We start from the raw sequence: 16,321 nt of genomic DNA on the forward strand, positions 1-16,321 counted from the left end.
TTACTGTTGACATACCCTTTTGATGCTGCAAATTCAATCTCAGGGGACTAATGAGCACTAATTTTATCAGCATAAACACATTTTAAACACTGTACTTCCTTTCACAGTAACTATAACTGTGTTATAGTGTCAGCATTAAAGCACACAGAGCTTCTTCACATGTTTTAACATTAAAACTGTTATGTTTGGAATAGCTTTTTTTCCAAAGACCAAAGAAACATGATCCCCAGCCTAGTTCTGTCTTCCTACATAGACCATCACTTCCTATTCCTTTGAACACCACCAAATACCTGCTCTCTTCAAAGGAGAAAATCTCTTAAGAGTATCTATGCTGCATAACGGAGCATTATTCAGATAAAACACCAACATTAGCATAACACTGCACTATATTATGTACTGCTTGCTCGGGGAGCTAATTAGAAGGACTTGGTATCATAATACCACACCAAGGATTTCCACTTCATTCAAAATCAGCCTCTGAATCTTTAATAGCATGCTGCATTGCTCATTATCACCGTAACCTTACAGTCTGGCCAGTCAGTCTACCTGTCCTCATGAACTGTTGGTAAAAGAAAGATGCCACAACTGGCTAAACATCACAAGCCAACTAGAAGGAACAAGATACGCACCACTATGGAAGTTGAATGCATAAATCTAGCAGATGTAATAAGGAAACAGAACAACTTCCCCAGTGAAATTACATGGCAACTAGAGCATGATGAAGTTGCATTAAAATCTAGTAAAGCCAAGCTCTTCAGCACTTCCATCTGGTGTGCAGCAGCCCCTATTTATCGCTTTCTTCCCACTCCTGTTGAAGTGTCAAAATAGTAAAAGATTTTACAGAGGTCATCCAAAAATAAACAGTTTTAGCCTATTTCCACCACTTTATCTTGCTTTGTACTTTCGAAAATTAACATTTTTGACTGCAGAGTCAGAACTGTCAGGAATAATAACTTTCAGAAAGCCATTTAGCATTGCAAGAGATAACCAGCAGTGGATACATTCTAAGAAAACTTAAAAGAAGCCTCCTGAAATTCAACACAACTGAAGTTTGCCAATTAAGCAACTAAATGAAAGATCAAACAAAAGTAATAGAGGAAAACAAAGTTAGAACACAAGGATGAAGTTACAGCTTGAGCTATCTAACAGCTCACTGATACCAAAAGGAAGAGGGAAGCCCACCACAGGGTCTTGGTACTTATCTGACCATGCTCTGAGCCATTTTAGTTTACTAAATGAAAAGAAAGCTAACTGAGAAAAAGGGAATGCCTTCTGATGGGATAGTAGGTTGCCTTATAAAATCCAGCCATTCCTAAAATGAATATGAGATGGGATGAGCAAGAGCTATGCAGATGGAAGACTGCAACACCACCCTAATAAAGCAGTTATATAATATAATAACAACAAAATCAGCAAAGATGACTCTACAGACTGCAAAGCCAGCAGTACTAAAGCAACAACTGCAGCAGCTTTTTCTTACCTGGTTGTTTGGATCTATCCCAGCATAAGAATTGCGTGAACTACAGCCAACAGGGGGAGTTGCTTCTCGTATGAACTCTGACATCTCAATCCCTCCACCAGGATCACTGTGAGAAACAAAAGAAAAAAAACCCAGACAAACATTAACCTACCAGTTCAACAGAAGTTTGTCTGTCTACACTGAGTGCGGATTCAAAACCATTTTTCCCTTTTTAAAATATCAGGGGCTCAAATATATCCCAGAATCTCAAATGAGTACTGACGATTTGACACAGGAAGCTCAGTCAGAGCTGGAGCTCTGTCACAGAAGCTGCTGCCTTGTAAAGCCCACTGTCACCAGCCAACACAAACTGTGAAGACTTAGGAGCTACAAGGCATTTTGAAGTGCTGACATGAAATTCTGTCTATATGTACACACATGTAACTTTCCAATCATCTCTCCAACTATAATACCCAGAAAGAAACCAATAGAAAAGATAATAAATAGAACTCTTTCAAAGAGCAGGGAAAAGAATACAGATCTTTTCCTTAGACTGGCTCTAGGAGCAAAAGTAAGGATGGGTTAACCAATAAAAGCCACACGTTGCCAATTATTGGAAAGGCAGAGACATACAGGGACATGGTATCTCTCCCAGGGATGCAAACCATTTCTTTCTACCAGAAAATAAGTTCCCTTCAGATAATTTAGAGGCCCTACCAAGAAATATTTTGGGGTACAATATATATATTATTACTTCCTAGTGAATTCACTCTTTCAGGATTAATAAGTATTGGTTTAAAAGTATTTTCTAGATCAGCATCACCAAATTGTTAATTCAACATAATTCAGCTTGTCAAAGACAGGTATTTACAAAACCAAGTTGGGCCTGTCCATGAGGACAACGGGGTGTGAAATGAGTTGGGGACTACAACTCTGGAATCAACCTAGGATTGTTTGTTAATTGCAAAGAGGGAGAAGTTGAGGCAACTTTTTTCCTCTCCCAATACAGTTCTCTCTAATAACCTTGATCCAGGAGCCTTCTGAACAGAAGTAACTGCAGCATAACTTGATGTTCTCTGCTCCTGCCCTAAGATAAACAACTGCCTCCCAACAATCTGTGACTCAGAGCTGTGGCAAGTCCACTCCATTTTGCTAGAGAAAGAACATATGCACAACCCTTCTCCATCTGGACTAAAGAAACTAAAGACGAAGCCCTTCTGGAGAAGGGGACAGAGATAGACGGAAGCACTGCAGGACTTACTTAATAGACAGCTAGTCTCATAGAGAAGTCTCATGCAAAAAGACCAACACCTAACAAATTTTGTAATACATGGACATCAATCTAGGATGTTACAAACAAACTAAAGGATCTGAAATATCATTCATACTGCAGCATAACACAAGCCACTGTCATCTCAGAGAAGTGTAAAGGTATAACCTTGTATGACCTAGAACAGTTCCCAAGAGGCCCCTGAACTTTCCCTACATCACAGAGATGACAAAAAGCACAGTCTGAAATTAGGAATATAGTACATCAGTAAAAATAAGCTAACTTAAGAGACAGCCAGCCATCAGTTAGCAGAACAATTATGGTCAGGGTCCAGCAAATTGAAGAAAGAAGTGAAAAGCCACCATTTTGGTACAGCTCAGGAGTAAGACATAAGCATGCTCTTATTGATAGCTGTTTACAGAGCCCTCTCTGATCTGATACTATCAGCTATGGTAAGACAGAATCAGGTAAGAAAAGAATAAATATACAGAATTCAGCTTCAATAATTTCCACCAGCTTTAACCAAACAAATTATTCTGTATGTAAGCATTTTAAGAACAATAAGGATGTAACATGAAGTTAAAGACTAAACTGGAAAATTCTCACTTAATGTTTAAGTCCAGCATACACTATGATGACAACTGAAGATACAACAAAGAACACCTTTCAGAAAAGATTAAATTCTTTTTCTGTTTGAATAATTCATTCAAACACTGCATATGATTAAAGTATGTCCTATGAAGTAGAAAAATAAGTCAATGCAATTAAGCTCTCATGCATAGAGCTGGATAGTTAGCCAGGGTGGGGGAAGGAGGTGAACTTGTCTAAAAGTCAACCACAAGTATCAGCATAAGCAACAATAAAACCCAACATCACCACTCTACTCACAGAGTCTGAAGTACAGATTTCTAGCATTAATCATTGTACCCATAAGGATCTAGACTACAACAGCATGTAGAATCCTTCAGGAGCCATTTTCTACTACTGTTGTGACCACTGCTTTCTGCTATTAAGTTCTAGAAACAGTTTCTCACAGTTTGCTGACTTCAAATCTTAGAGCAAGTGCTACCTTTTTTAGTTTACAAGCAAAAAACCTAAAGTTACTATGCAAATTGAGAAGACTTAATGTCCAGCTACGTGCAACAGAGATTGCTGTGAAAGAGGCGTTCAGAGACTGCACAAAACAAATTAAAACTAGTATTTCTAATTATTAGTAACTATCCATCTAAATTTACTATCTGCAGCTGTATTACATTAGGGTGTCAGGGACTAACTAAAAGTTTGAAGAGGCTGTCAGTCTACGTGAATTCAGAAGCTTAAAACCTGACTTAGGCTCATTGACTAAAGAAATCTGATATTTGAACTAGAACTTCCAGACACAGTTTGCAATGAACAACTCTGATTTCAGGATGAAGCAGACAAAGATTTTTATTCTTTTCTTTTGAACACCTTCTCCCCTTAATTTCCAACTAAAATAGGATAACTAGTCAGGAGGCTGCTCTCAAAAGGACTACAGCACACACTGCAAATGCCAGACCACGACAGTTTCAGGTATTAAGAGAGGCTTTTATCAAAGCTTGAATCATTAATTCAGAAATCAGAAAGGCCAAACAGCTCCAAGCTTAAGAACAGGTCTGAGAGCCACAGAAAATTCCAAGAAGAAATAGCAAAGGTAGTGCAACAGTTGTAGACATTACATTTTTTTAAAAACTTCTCTTGCTCATACCTGTTTAAGTAAACTGTACATAACTCAAAGATGCAACATTCTCCAGCTGTCAGTTTTATTTTGTAGAAGCATATATGAAACTGACAGCATCATGACTGCAGCTCCCCCATGCTGATGGGGATCAGGGACAGCAGTGTCACCAGGTTAATCCTTTATGATACTTTCAACGATAGTAGTCACTGACACAAGAAGCCATATTCATATCCCCAAAAGCAAGACTGACTCAAGTGTTTTCAAGTATCTATGTGGCCTGACCGATACCCAACAAAGATTACACTTGCACCGTTCCTTCTACCTTTTTATGTGAGATTAGGAGCCTGTACCCCCATTACTTGTTTCCGTGAAGACTCACAGAAGAATTACTAACACCACCTGCTTAAGTATGAAAGCACTGCACTAGAAGCTACAGAAGACGACAACTCACTATCTCTAAATTAAGACTACCTTCTTTCAAAAATATTAACTACAGGATTTCAGCTTTATAAAGAGGATGAGGAAAAAATAAACAAGGCATTTCTTAGGGATCAGTAAACTGTTCTTTGCTTAAGCATACCAAAGTTTTATGAAAAGATTAAAAACCCTCTGGAGTTTGAACTGAAGGTAAATGAGCAGTTCATGTAAACCTTTAAGTTACAGCACATAATTTTTGTCAAATACCTGAAAGCACCACTTTGAAGATAAACATCTTAAAGAACAACAGTTCTTAGAAGCTAGACAGAATCCTGAACATAAGTTTTAAACAGAAACCATACAGTTTCTTAATCCTTAAAGACTACTAATACTCATATCTAAAGCGGTCCCAGGGAGGGTGAGTGGACAGGTGAAAACTCCAGGACAGATTTACACAATATAGTGTGTATATATATACATATATATTTGGTATCACACCCTGCAGCCTAAGCTATCAAAACTAATATTCTGAATATGCAAATATTTAACATAGTATGGCTGCTTAGACCTCCTCTACATCCACCTTATGCTAGGGGAGCCGAGTTTAAAAAAACAAAAACAAAAACCTACATACACACTTAATTTCAAGGCAGTTTTTTTATTAGTGTTCAAATTTAGCTTACTAAGAAGGCAACAGCTCAATATTAAACACTCACTCTACATCCCCTCTACTGGTTTGAATGTTATCATCCCAGAGTTCTTGTAAGCTTCCAGGCAAAGATTAGTATATACTGTACACCCCACTTACCAAAAAGTAACTCCGTAATTTCTGCATTGACCTTGTTCCCAGTTCTAGTTAAGAGACCTGAAAGTGGGAACAAGGATCATATAAAAGTTAATGAAACTTTAGTTGGCAAGCAGGACACACAGCATCAAACTAACCTCTACTTCTGAGCTTACAAATGCTTATAGTGTAATAACTGGTCCCACGTCAATTGCTCCTTAGACAAAACAGAACTTCTGAAACATCCAGAAGTAATTCACAATACTAGTAGAAAGAAGTCCCTTGCCAAGTCTCGGCTACTGTTTTGGAACCAAAAGCTACATGGCTTCGAAAAAAAAAAAAAAAAAAAAAAAAATCACCGGTAGAACATGTGTTAGCAAGGTTGCATTGAAACAGAACAGACCACTAGTTTACTTCATGAATTTTATTAAGCAGAATAAGCATTAATAGACATTTAGGCAAGCATTCTGCCAAAATAGCTCCACACAGTTTTAGTACGGTATACGGCGATCTAAATGGAGTCACAATTAAGATCAGCAGGTTCAGTTACCAAACACAACATGGAAAAAGGGTCAGGTTATAAAAGAAGTCACTGTATATCAACTTTAAGGGAATCTAAGACAGTGCTTTGGCTAACAATACCTGAGCTGAGAGAAGATAAGACCTTAAGACCCATCACATGAGAAGCCATCCCACATGCACAGTGAAGTCCTTTGACTTCTAGGCTGAGCATTTTAAAGAGCATCACTTTAACACTTCTTTTCTTTAAGCATCCTGATAAACAGACTGAAGAGGCTTCTTTCAACTACATTTCTTTATAGCACACGTCTCCATGTAAAAGTTTCAGGGTTTTGTTTGTTTGGGTTGTTTTGTTTTTTTAATAAAACACACACAACCTTTTAAGACTTAGGACAGCATACTAGTTACCTTGCTTTGAAAATTATTCATAGCTACTAGTACCAGAAACTCACAGACAAGGTCTGTGTCAAGAAAGGTCTTTGAAAGCTAACAATTCAAGGCTGATTTACTTCATGCAGTCTAACTCTTCAGATGGCCTCAATTATCTGGAGCCAGGCAGAGGCTTTGATAATAGAGCTCGTCACACATCCACAGTCTGATCAGACTGGTTAGGCTGGCCTTGTTGATGAGTCATCTTTTGCTCTTCTTTATCCAAGTAGTCTGGTCAAAGGAGGAAAATTTTTTTTTTTTTTAATGCTGGTGACAGCAAAGATGATCTGTGGAAAGGAATCACCTCCTTTTGACAGTACTTCAGAATCATTATCTTCATTATTGAACAATTCCAGGATTTCCAAATTCACAGGATAGCATTCTCCTGAAGCAAGACTATGCCTGGAGTCAAGCATTGTATCCAACTCCTGCTTTTGCAAAACTAAGCAAACTGAAACCCGATCAGACATTCCTTTCAGCAATAAAAGACTTAGCATATAGTATGTGGTCTCTGACAGCTACATTTTTAAAAGTAAGTCCACTGCTGAAATAAGATTACTTGTACTGGTTGTGTTCATTAAGTATTTAGTGACCTAATCAGCACACATTTTCCACACTATTGTTTCAGTGCTTCCAGCATTTTCGATATTGTTCTGGAACTCCTTTGGGGAAGGAACCAGGAAATTAACATGAATCCATCATTTCCAAACTAATACATACATAAGTCTGCTTTTAAAGACCAGACTTAAAGAGTCTTTCAGAACTACGGAGGTCTGCATCTATATTCCTCAGTGTTTATTTCAACCACCATTCCAGTTACACATCCGATGAAGACAGGACTGTTCATCATTTGAAGCAGTACACAAACATCAGCAGACACCTTACCTGGGCCCATTGCTGTCTTTCCTCTTGGCTGAAACATTGCTTTGTTCTGTTTTTGCACCTCTGTCCATATGCTCACTGGCATTCCTCTCCACAATTTCTCCCTCATCCAGTGCCCTGTGCAAACGGTAATTCACCATCTTCAAAACGATAAAGAGAGCTGCTATCACCGGGCAGTAGACAGCTACTATCATCATGGAAGAAGGAAGGGCCTTTCAAAAGACAGTAAGAAAGAGTTAATGAGCACAAGGTCAAATGTCCGTAAGAATACATAAAGCTATCTAGAGTTTAACAGTTTCTTTCACACAGAAAATATTGATCATACTGAAAATGAAGGTTTAAACACGCACTCCCTAGAGTCAAACTTTGTGTGGGGATCGTTGCAAGCCTAGCAACATAGAAAAAAGGAAGAGTTGGACTATAAGATACCAAAGCACCGCAGCAGCATGCTAAGTAGACTCATCACTGGAGGCTGAAAACCAAATTCAACTCTTGTTCTCTTCTTCCAGACTATCAGAATGGAGGACCCAGACTAGGAAACCTAGAGCTAGCATGATTTTTGTGTGTTGCACCCAATATTTTTGATTAGTTGTTTGAATAAAAAAAAAAAAAAAAAAAAAAAGAGAAGTATTTTAAGCAGCTTGAAAACTAAACCAAGCACAGGGTATGACCTTATTTCAGGGCTAGTACACAGCACCAAGTTCATTTTGGAAAAACTAACGTGAGTTTGACAGCATGGTAGATGGGCAAAAACCTGCTGAACTACCCAACATAGATGTTTTGACCTTGCTTGTCAGCTTCCAACAGCTACTCTTGCATGACAGGGTACTGATCAGTCAAAAAAGCCAAACTTTTCCCTGCCGGTGTACAAAAAAAGGCTGTTTACATTCATGGCTCACAGATTTGCACAGCAGTGCACAAGAACCTGCATGACCACACGCTGCAAAGATTATTTGTGCTAGACCTTTACATGCCCATGGACAGGCAGCCAACACAGATGTTCTGAAGAGTTTTTCAGAATGCCTCAAAGGTGGCCAGAAGCCACTCAAAAAAAACCTCAGTCCTGAATTGAGCTTCTGAATTTCCACTCAGAGTTAAGACTTCTCACGCAACTTTTGCTGAGGCCCGTAAGATTTTTACAGATCAATCACTTCAGCAACAGGTAAGTGTGGCCTAAGAGCTATTTAGAAGAAGTGTTTAGAGCACTAGTTGAATTTCAGATTTCACTTTAAGGCTTTCACCCTTCTATTTCACCTTTTATTCATATTTATAAATTTTGCCATTTCCCAAGGCAGTCACTAAACAAAATGAGATATCAACCAATAGACCACTTTCTTCACAAAAGCAACAAGCGTCTGCGTTCTCAAATATTTTACTGCATCACAACCCTCTACCCCATTCATGGTGTAATTGGATATAAATTTCTAACAGCCATAAATATATATGTACACAGACACAGGACAATCAGAATTAAAAAGCATTTATTACTGTGCACGAACATTAATTTAGTAGACAAGAAGAACAAGTGAACTTTTTTAGACCTCCTAGTCTAAGGAGAACTCCAGCTTGTCTCATACACCTAGTCTCCCCCCAGTACAGATCATTCCAAGACAAAAGTCTTTATGGTGATCAAAGCCCTACGCACATCTTGCAGAATCAGAAAGTGAACACGAGTGGAGAGCCCCCTCTATTCTGCACATACAGCTAGTTTTAGTCATTTAAAAGAGATCCAATTACAACATTAATATTTCTACATAATCAAGAGAGCTTATTAGTCCTAGAAGAACTGACAGTGCTCCTCACAGAGTTTAAGCCATGACTTTAGCAAGAACAGTTTGAAGAGATCTCCAAATACAAAATATTATACTAATAAAGGAGATTTAAAAAAATGAAACATCTCTAAATATTGTACCGACTGTTCACTTCAGAACAAAACCAATCCTTAATCTGGCTGCTTACCTTCTGGCAGTAAGCAAAACCAAATAATCAATATAACATTTCTAAAGCCAAACAAGTATAAATAATGGAGCCTGGAATCAATCAGGAGGCAAGTTACTTATTAGGATTCTTTTCTTAAAGAGATCAAGATAACTTGTTTTGGAGGAAAAGGTAGGTTAAGTCAACACCTCATAAAACATTTGAGGTAGAAAAGGCAAACTAAGCTGAGGTATACTAACTTACATTTTGCATGCTGAGCTGGACAAGACCCTAATGGACAGGGAGATTCATGTACCAAGCACCACCTCAGGAGGAGAAAGAGGAAACAAAGCTATTTAAAAACAGCATCAGTAAGCAACCAGGAGGCACAATGATGCTAGCGGTATCCACATAATCCCTGAAGCAATGCTACAAGGGTCTCCTCAAGAAATGCAGCGCTTCCATTTCTGAGAACTTCAGAGGCAGCTAGCTCACTGCAGGCAAGGGCAAGCCTGCTAACTTTGGCAAAACACATGAGCTTCCTGTACCTGCTAAGCAGTCTGCTACTCACTCACAAACACAACTTCAACTAGCTTCTCCTTCACAAGTAGCTAATGTTCAGAAGCCATTACCAGTACAGTCAGTTTAATACTAGATGACAAAAGCCAGAGTTGGTCTATAAATGACATGCCTATAGTTTTCTATCTGCAGAGCTCTTCAATTTCTCCCCTCCACTCCATCAGCAGTGAGGTCACTCAGTGTATCCAGTTTATCTTGTGGAATGCAAATTCTACATGTCCTGTTCTACAAAGGAAAGCTGTCAGAACAAGTGGGGAAAAAGCAAAACACCTCATGTAACTTGCAGCAAACCCAATAAAGAATTAAAGGGTACTTCTTCCTCACATCCCATTTCCACTGGATTATGGAAAGCTACAAATAAAATAAAGTCACTACTTTTCACTCTTTGTATTACTAGTAGTTACCTCTCTCTGGATAGGGAATATACTCTGGGAATAGGAGAAATTTTAGCACGTCTGGTATATTCTGCTGTCCGATTATACTTTACATTAAGTCTCATGCTGTGGTACAGCAGTGCTACCCACGATACCAGCAACTCACCTGCATTCCAGCCTGAAGAGGAAGAGTTACTACAACCTAAACCACTGGCGCCTTCTCTATTTTTCTTTGCCAAACTTAGAAGCGTTCAACTTCCATTTGGGGTCTTCTGTCCAGAAGCCAGGGCAAGTTAAAGTGAGATTAGTATTTTAAACTGTGCTTGATGTTTTATAACATTAGAGGAAAGACAAGTCTCTCACCACCATAACTGAGCATCCTATATAATACCATCCTCAAGATTGGAATACAAACCTAACTCCTACAAATTTGCAGCTAGATCTCATTTTGGTTCTTTTCACAAGTACTAAAGCATTTTTTATTGGGCTCAACAGACTAGAAACCTCAGGTTAGAGCTTGTTGGCAGACACCGGCTGTCTGCAAGCCTGTAGTTGCAACATTTCAGAGAACATCCCATTTAACTGCACATCTCTAGTCACTTCCATTAGCACCAAAAGAAAACATACACTAAACAGCAGTAGTCACAACTGAAGAAGCTCCTGTAGGAGAGAAGAAAGAGCCAGACGTGACCATACAAAACCTGCCTGCTATAATTACATTCTGTTGAAAACTTCAGTCATCTAATGGCTGAACAAACCAAATCGTTAGATAAACGCGTAGCTGAAAGTATTTCCCTAAATCTTAAAGGGAAGTTAAGTAGTACTCTCAAAGATGGAGGGCAAGGGGAAGGATGCCGATTTTCGACCACCTTTCCCTCAGCAGTTACTTTCCAATTTCAAACCTTTCAGGACAACTTATGAAAACCATACTATACATGTGGACAAAGGTAAGATGCAGGAATGCGCAGCTGAGGAGTGGGTCTGTCCCTTCTGGAAGCTGCTGGCTGTTAGGTCAGCTCAGCTGTATCACAGCACACCTTAAGCACTCCTCAATTCCAGTGGTCAACCTAGAACAGAAAAGAAACCTCAAACCACTAATTACAGGACTGAAATATTCCAATTTGAATTACAAAAGTCACTGTATCTTGATTCAACATTTCAAATACATAAGTGCCAGGAATCAAGAGGGAATTTCATTGATCACAGGCTGTGCTGCACACTTATGAAGAAACAAAGACTATATGGATCTTACCTAGCCACATCTAGCTTTAGCTAGATACCGCAGATGCAATGCAGTTTCCAGATTATTTTCAAAAAGACACGTGTAGGTGTTACCTGTTGAGAACATCCATAGGAGAGTCTCCCAATCCAAATCAGATTACAAGTCCTTACGTAAAAGTGATATCAATCAAACATTTATTAAGTGCTAACAGTTGCCTTGTAAAATGCTCTCAAGTTAAAGCATTTTGAGTCCAGTGTTTTATAGAAACCATCATATACGAGAAGAGGAAAGAAACAGCAGATGTAGTTTTGTCACCATTTTTTGTTCATGAGCAGCCTGATAACTGCTGTTATCAGGAAGCACGTTCAGCTGCAAGTTATCTAGTTTTTGACTAAAACCTCAAGGTATACAAATTAAACTTGAGTAGCCAAGAAACTAGATGTGTCTTAGAGCACTGTGGGATACCAGGGATTCTCATCATACATCCAACTTCAAGTACTTAAACTCTTGGTTTAAGAAACAGCATTTATTTCAGAAACTTCACTAGAAAAAGACTTTCACGTGAAGATACATTTATGTGACCTACTTCTATGACAATGTACACAAGTCAGGAAATCAAGTGCCTATTAAGTGAACTGTTGTCTAAACGAGCTTGACTTTGACAGACAAGTTCTGTAGGTACATACAAGCCCATCACCCCAAGCAAGGTACAGTCCTGGCTCCTCTTCAGTCACTGGCAAAGTTCCCAGAGTGCCGGAGCCAAGGCTTCAGCCCCTCCTGCGCACGTGGTGGGGCTGAAACAGCATTCCGACTTGGGGAAGTGCTTTGGCAGCCTCCTCTCTTCCCATCCCCCTTGCAACACCGATGCATAACATTGGCATTTACAGTATTTTTTCCAACTCCACCACTATGTTTTACAACCTAGTTGTACAGTCTCCCCATACTATAGCCTATTTTCTTCTCCCAACTTGAGTTTTGGATTAGAGTAAAAACAGTGATCAGCTCTTACGACAGATATGCAGATCAACAAGCACAGTTGAGTCTGTTACTGAATACAAATATCCAAACAGGATAGATTTAACTTGTCTAGAAAGCAGTATTTTTGTATGCGTGCTGCCAAGCCACAGATCCAAGAGTACAGACTCAAGCAGCTTCACTCAAGCAGACATTTCTCTTCCCCCAATTCCTTCATTAGCTGCACTCTACTTTTTGTCACATTTCCAATGAGGACAGGTTAAGTCCTTAAATTAAATACATGAGGAAAACAAAAAAGTATCTGGATCTGTAATACAGATACATTTATCTATACAACTGTCTCTTCTTCACACAAGGTACAGACCTCACTTTCATGTACTTAAGCTCAGAAGGCAGATGAGGGACCAAGAAAGAAAGATTCGCTGAATTCTACTGCTAATTTCTTCAGTTGGTTTGCACCACGTGTTAAACCCATCAACCCTAACAGCGCTGGTATACACGTGCAAAAAACCACACAGATTCATGGTATTGTTTGTTGACCACAACCATTACTAGATTCCATTCTGAAAACACAAGATCAATAGAAGGAACGCACAGACGAAAGACTTAGAACCTCGGGTGCAATAAACCAAGTCTTTAAACAATAAAGGCATCTAAATTATCATATCCAAGAGAGATTAAGCATTCCATTCCTGTTGGGAGTTAAATAACATTTGAAAAAAGTGATCGGGCATACTGTAAAATGCATTCAGCCTTGAGAAGTTCTTAGGGGATCCTTTTGCCTTTGTTGCTACAAGACAATTTAGGAATAACTACAGTTATTGCTGCCCCAATGCATCAAAGCAACACTATGATCTTGGACTTTAAGTGAAGAAGTTTCACAAGTAATATGCCAGCATTCTAAGTCTTTCTATATACCTTGTTTTTTAAACACACAGGGTTGTCTGCCAGCAACAAGTCATTTGAAGCTAGCTTAGAAACTCCCTCCTACACACCAGTGAGCCATGCTCAGAATTCAGATTACGATTACCTAAGACTTTTTAAGCAAGTTCTGCTTCTTTATGTACATCCTACAGCAATGCAACATTTACTGCTTTTTATTCTGAAAAAGAGCTTAAGAGATGCTAAAGAGCTAAGATGACCATCACAGTTCTGCCTGTTTAGTTTGTGTCTAGACAACACTTAAACTGCGGAGGGTGGAAAGAGGGAAAACAGCCAAATATGATTCAATCTGCTTTAACTTGTGACTAATCTCCCTACTTATTCTCAGGGAAGTTGGCACTTGTTGTTGCATCTTTAACTTGTCCAGAGCTATGAAGCAAGAGATTTTCTCTGACCTCAACAAAACCTGAAGCAGCTTGCTTCTGCCCGTCTTTTCCCTTTGCACAGGAAAAGAAAAAAGTTTAAGCAACACTGAAGTTTACCCACCAGCCACCACACAACTGAAGCTTAACTGCTGCTTCAAGAGCAGCACAAGACTCAAATTCTGGTACAGATTTATCAGTTGTCAAAAGAACCTGTGTACAATACAGATCAGCCCCCTGGACAGGCAAGACATAGCTCACCACACCTTTACAAACAGCTTTCTCAGCAAGGCAGTACCAATAAATAGACTATTCTGTCAAAGTAGCAGGACAGTACTTCCGAGAACAAACAAACAAACAAACCCACTGCATTTGAGACAAAAGGACTCTCCTCTTCCCATATTCAGTGCAACTCTGAATGGATACAGACTCAGGTTTTATAGAGAGGATCTGCTCCGTTGAAAGTTTTATCTAGCTGTTGTCACATCAATTCTGGTTTTAAAAGCAGTTTGTCTCAGCCTGCGGTTTCCTCACCAGCAGTATAAAGTTTTCACACAAAAAGCCTTGAAGCTACTTTTTCCAAGACACGGTAGTGTGAATTAAAAACTAACCATACAGGGCTGTAGCCTCCTATTCCACATTAGCTATTTCTTAGTATGAAGTGTCTCGGACTGCGGTCTTACAATTGCTTTTTAACAAAGCAAATGCCTGACCCCAGAGCTCTCAATCTCTGCAACTGCACTCACGTAGAGTTTTTTTCCTCCAAGATTTCATTTGATAACTCACATTTTTTCACAAGGCAGTTTCTACTTTAAGTTGTCACAGCATCTGGACCTGGCAGACTTGTAAATTACATTCTACCTCATATGCTCAAAACCGGTCACAACACACCTAGCATGCTCACACTTTTCTACTGAAAAACTGAAGTGGAATATTAGTGTTTCAGCAGTTACACACAAGTTACACAGGAAGAAAAGCATTGGCAACAGGAAATTGCCCCCTCTCTCACAATTGACAGTACCTCTCCTGTATTTGTTTCCAAGTCCAAGTGTCAATAAAGTTTCTTGGTTTAAAGGTTAGTATTTTAAGTTTTGACTGTTTGCCAGATACAAAGATATATTAAACAGCAATTCTCCCAAACCAAGTACGTTAAAGTCTGGCCACAAGCAAAAAAGCCAAAGTAGCTTCTTGTCAATAACGCACAGTCCAGATACACCACCAGCCAGCACACTACACTATGGCCAAATAAACTTCTAGGTTATGGAGCCTATGTCCATATGCCCATTGCGGGAGGGATGTCTGTAACCCTATCTGAAAAGTCAGAAGAGAAAGCGACAGAGCCGCCAGCCAGAAATACTGACTAGATCTGACAGCTTCTACAGAAACTGTGCTTTTTTCCTGGACTACCGGTAGTCCTGCAGTGGAAGCCAGTCGCGTTATGCCCAATTTTGAAGGCAAGTAAACAGAATAAACGACGGCAGAGTGCCAGCGATTGAAGCCCTGCCGCGCCCCGCTAGCGCCCACCCGCATCCTCCCGGTAACAGGTCTGTACTCCCCAAACGCCGCAGCCTCAGGCGTACCCCGGCCCGCCTCCACCGCGGCTGCCGGGTCCGCCGCTGGCAGCGCCGGGGGCCGATAGGGGAAACCGGCGGGCGGCGGGCCCCAGGGCGGCCCTTCCCGGGGCGGCCCAGCAGCGACAGGGGGCGCGCGTGCGACGGCCCCGGGGCCCTTCCCGCCCGCCCCCCCCCCCCCCAGCCTCCGCCGCCGGGCCTCCCCGCCGCCGCTGAGGCGGGCGGCCCCCGGCTAAGGCCCGCCCGCCCCAAGGCCCAGGAGGCCCAGGCCAGCACCGTTCCCCCACACCTCCCCTGGTCGCGGCGGCGGCGGCCAGCGCTCACCATGTACAGGGTGAAGGGGAAGCCGAGCAAGAAGAGCCACAGGTAGAGGTGCAGCGCGTTGACCCCAGCGCCCTGGTGCGGGTCCTGATACCAGCCGCCGCTCAGCGCCGCCCACACGCCCTGACGCAGGATCTGCAGCACCTGGGAGCCCATGGCGGCCCCGCTCCGCCGAGCCGGCCCCGCTCTATCCGCCCTGCGAGCCCGGGCAGAGCCGAGCACCGCACGCCCTCCGCGACAGCCCGCACGGCCGCAACCGCCGCCGCCGCCTCCCCAGCAACGCCGCCGCCATCTTATGTCCGGGCCCCGGGCCGGCCGCCCGCCCCCGCGCGCCGATAGACCGGCAGCCCTTGCGGCAGGGGGACGCCCGCCCCGCGCTCTGTCGCCGGGGAGGGACAAGGCGGCGGAGGCGCCCGCCACTGCGCCTGCGCGCGGCCTCCCGCCTCGCCGCTAGCGCCCCCTGGCGGCGCGGAGGAGGGCGGGGCGGGCGAGTGGCCGCCGTTGCCCCTAACCGCCGCCCGGGGCCCAGACCCCAGCGGTGGGGCGGCGGCAGGCCGGGGGGTCCGCCCGGAGCACCGCGGGGCGGGGGGGATGAACGT

General features: G+C 41.7%; 1 protein-coding gene across 2 annotated transcripts in view; it reads right to left on the reverse strand.

Moving 5' to 3' along the window:
* PCNX1 (pecanex 1) overlaps nucleotides 1–15,878 on the reverse strand; it is an 82,618-nt gene extending 66,740 nt beyond the window's left edge. For both annotated transcript variants that reach the window (XM_074148432.1, XM_074148431.1), the window contains exons 1-3: nucleotides 15,726–15,878; nucleotides 7,463–7,671; nucleotides 1,481–1,586 (exon numbers count right to left, since the gene is read on the reverse strand). In XM_074148432.1, coding sequence (XP_074004533.1) covers nucleotides 1,481–1,586; nucleotides 7,463–7,671; nucleotides 15,726–15,878 — 468 coding nt within the window. The remainder of the gene's footprint in view (nucleotides 1–1,480; nucleotides 1,587–7,462; nucleotides 7,672–15,725) is intronic.
* Between the last annotated feature and the right edge of the window lie 443 nt (nucleotides 15,879–16,321).

The sequence above is a fragment of the Numenius arquata genome, chromosome 6 (assembly GCF_964106895.1).
Source record: "Numenius arquata chromosome 6, bNumArq3.hap1.1, whole genome shotgun sequence".
Taxonomy (NCBI): Eukaryota; Metazoa; Chordata; class Aves; order Charadriiformes; family Scolopacidae; genus Numenius; species Numenius arquata.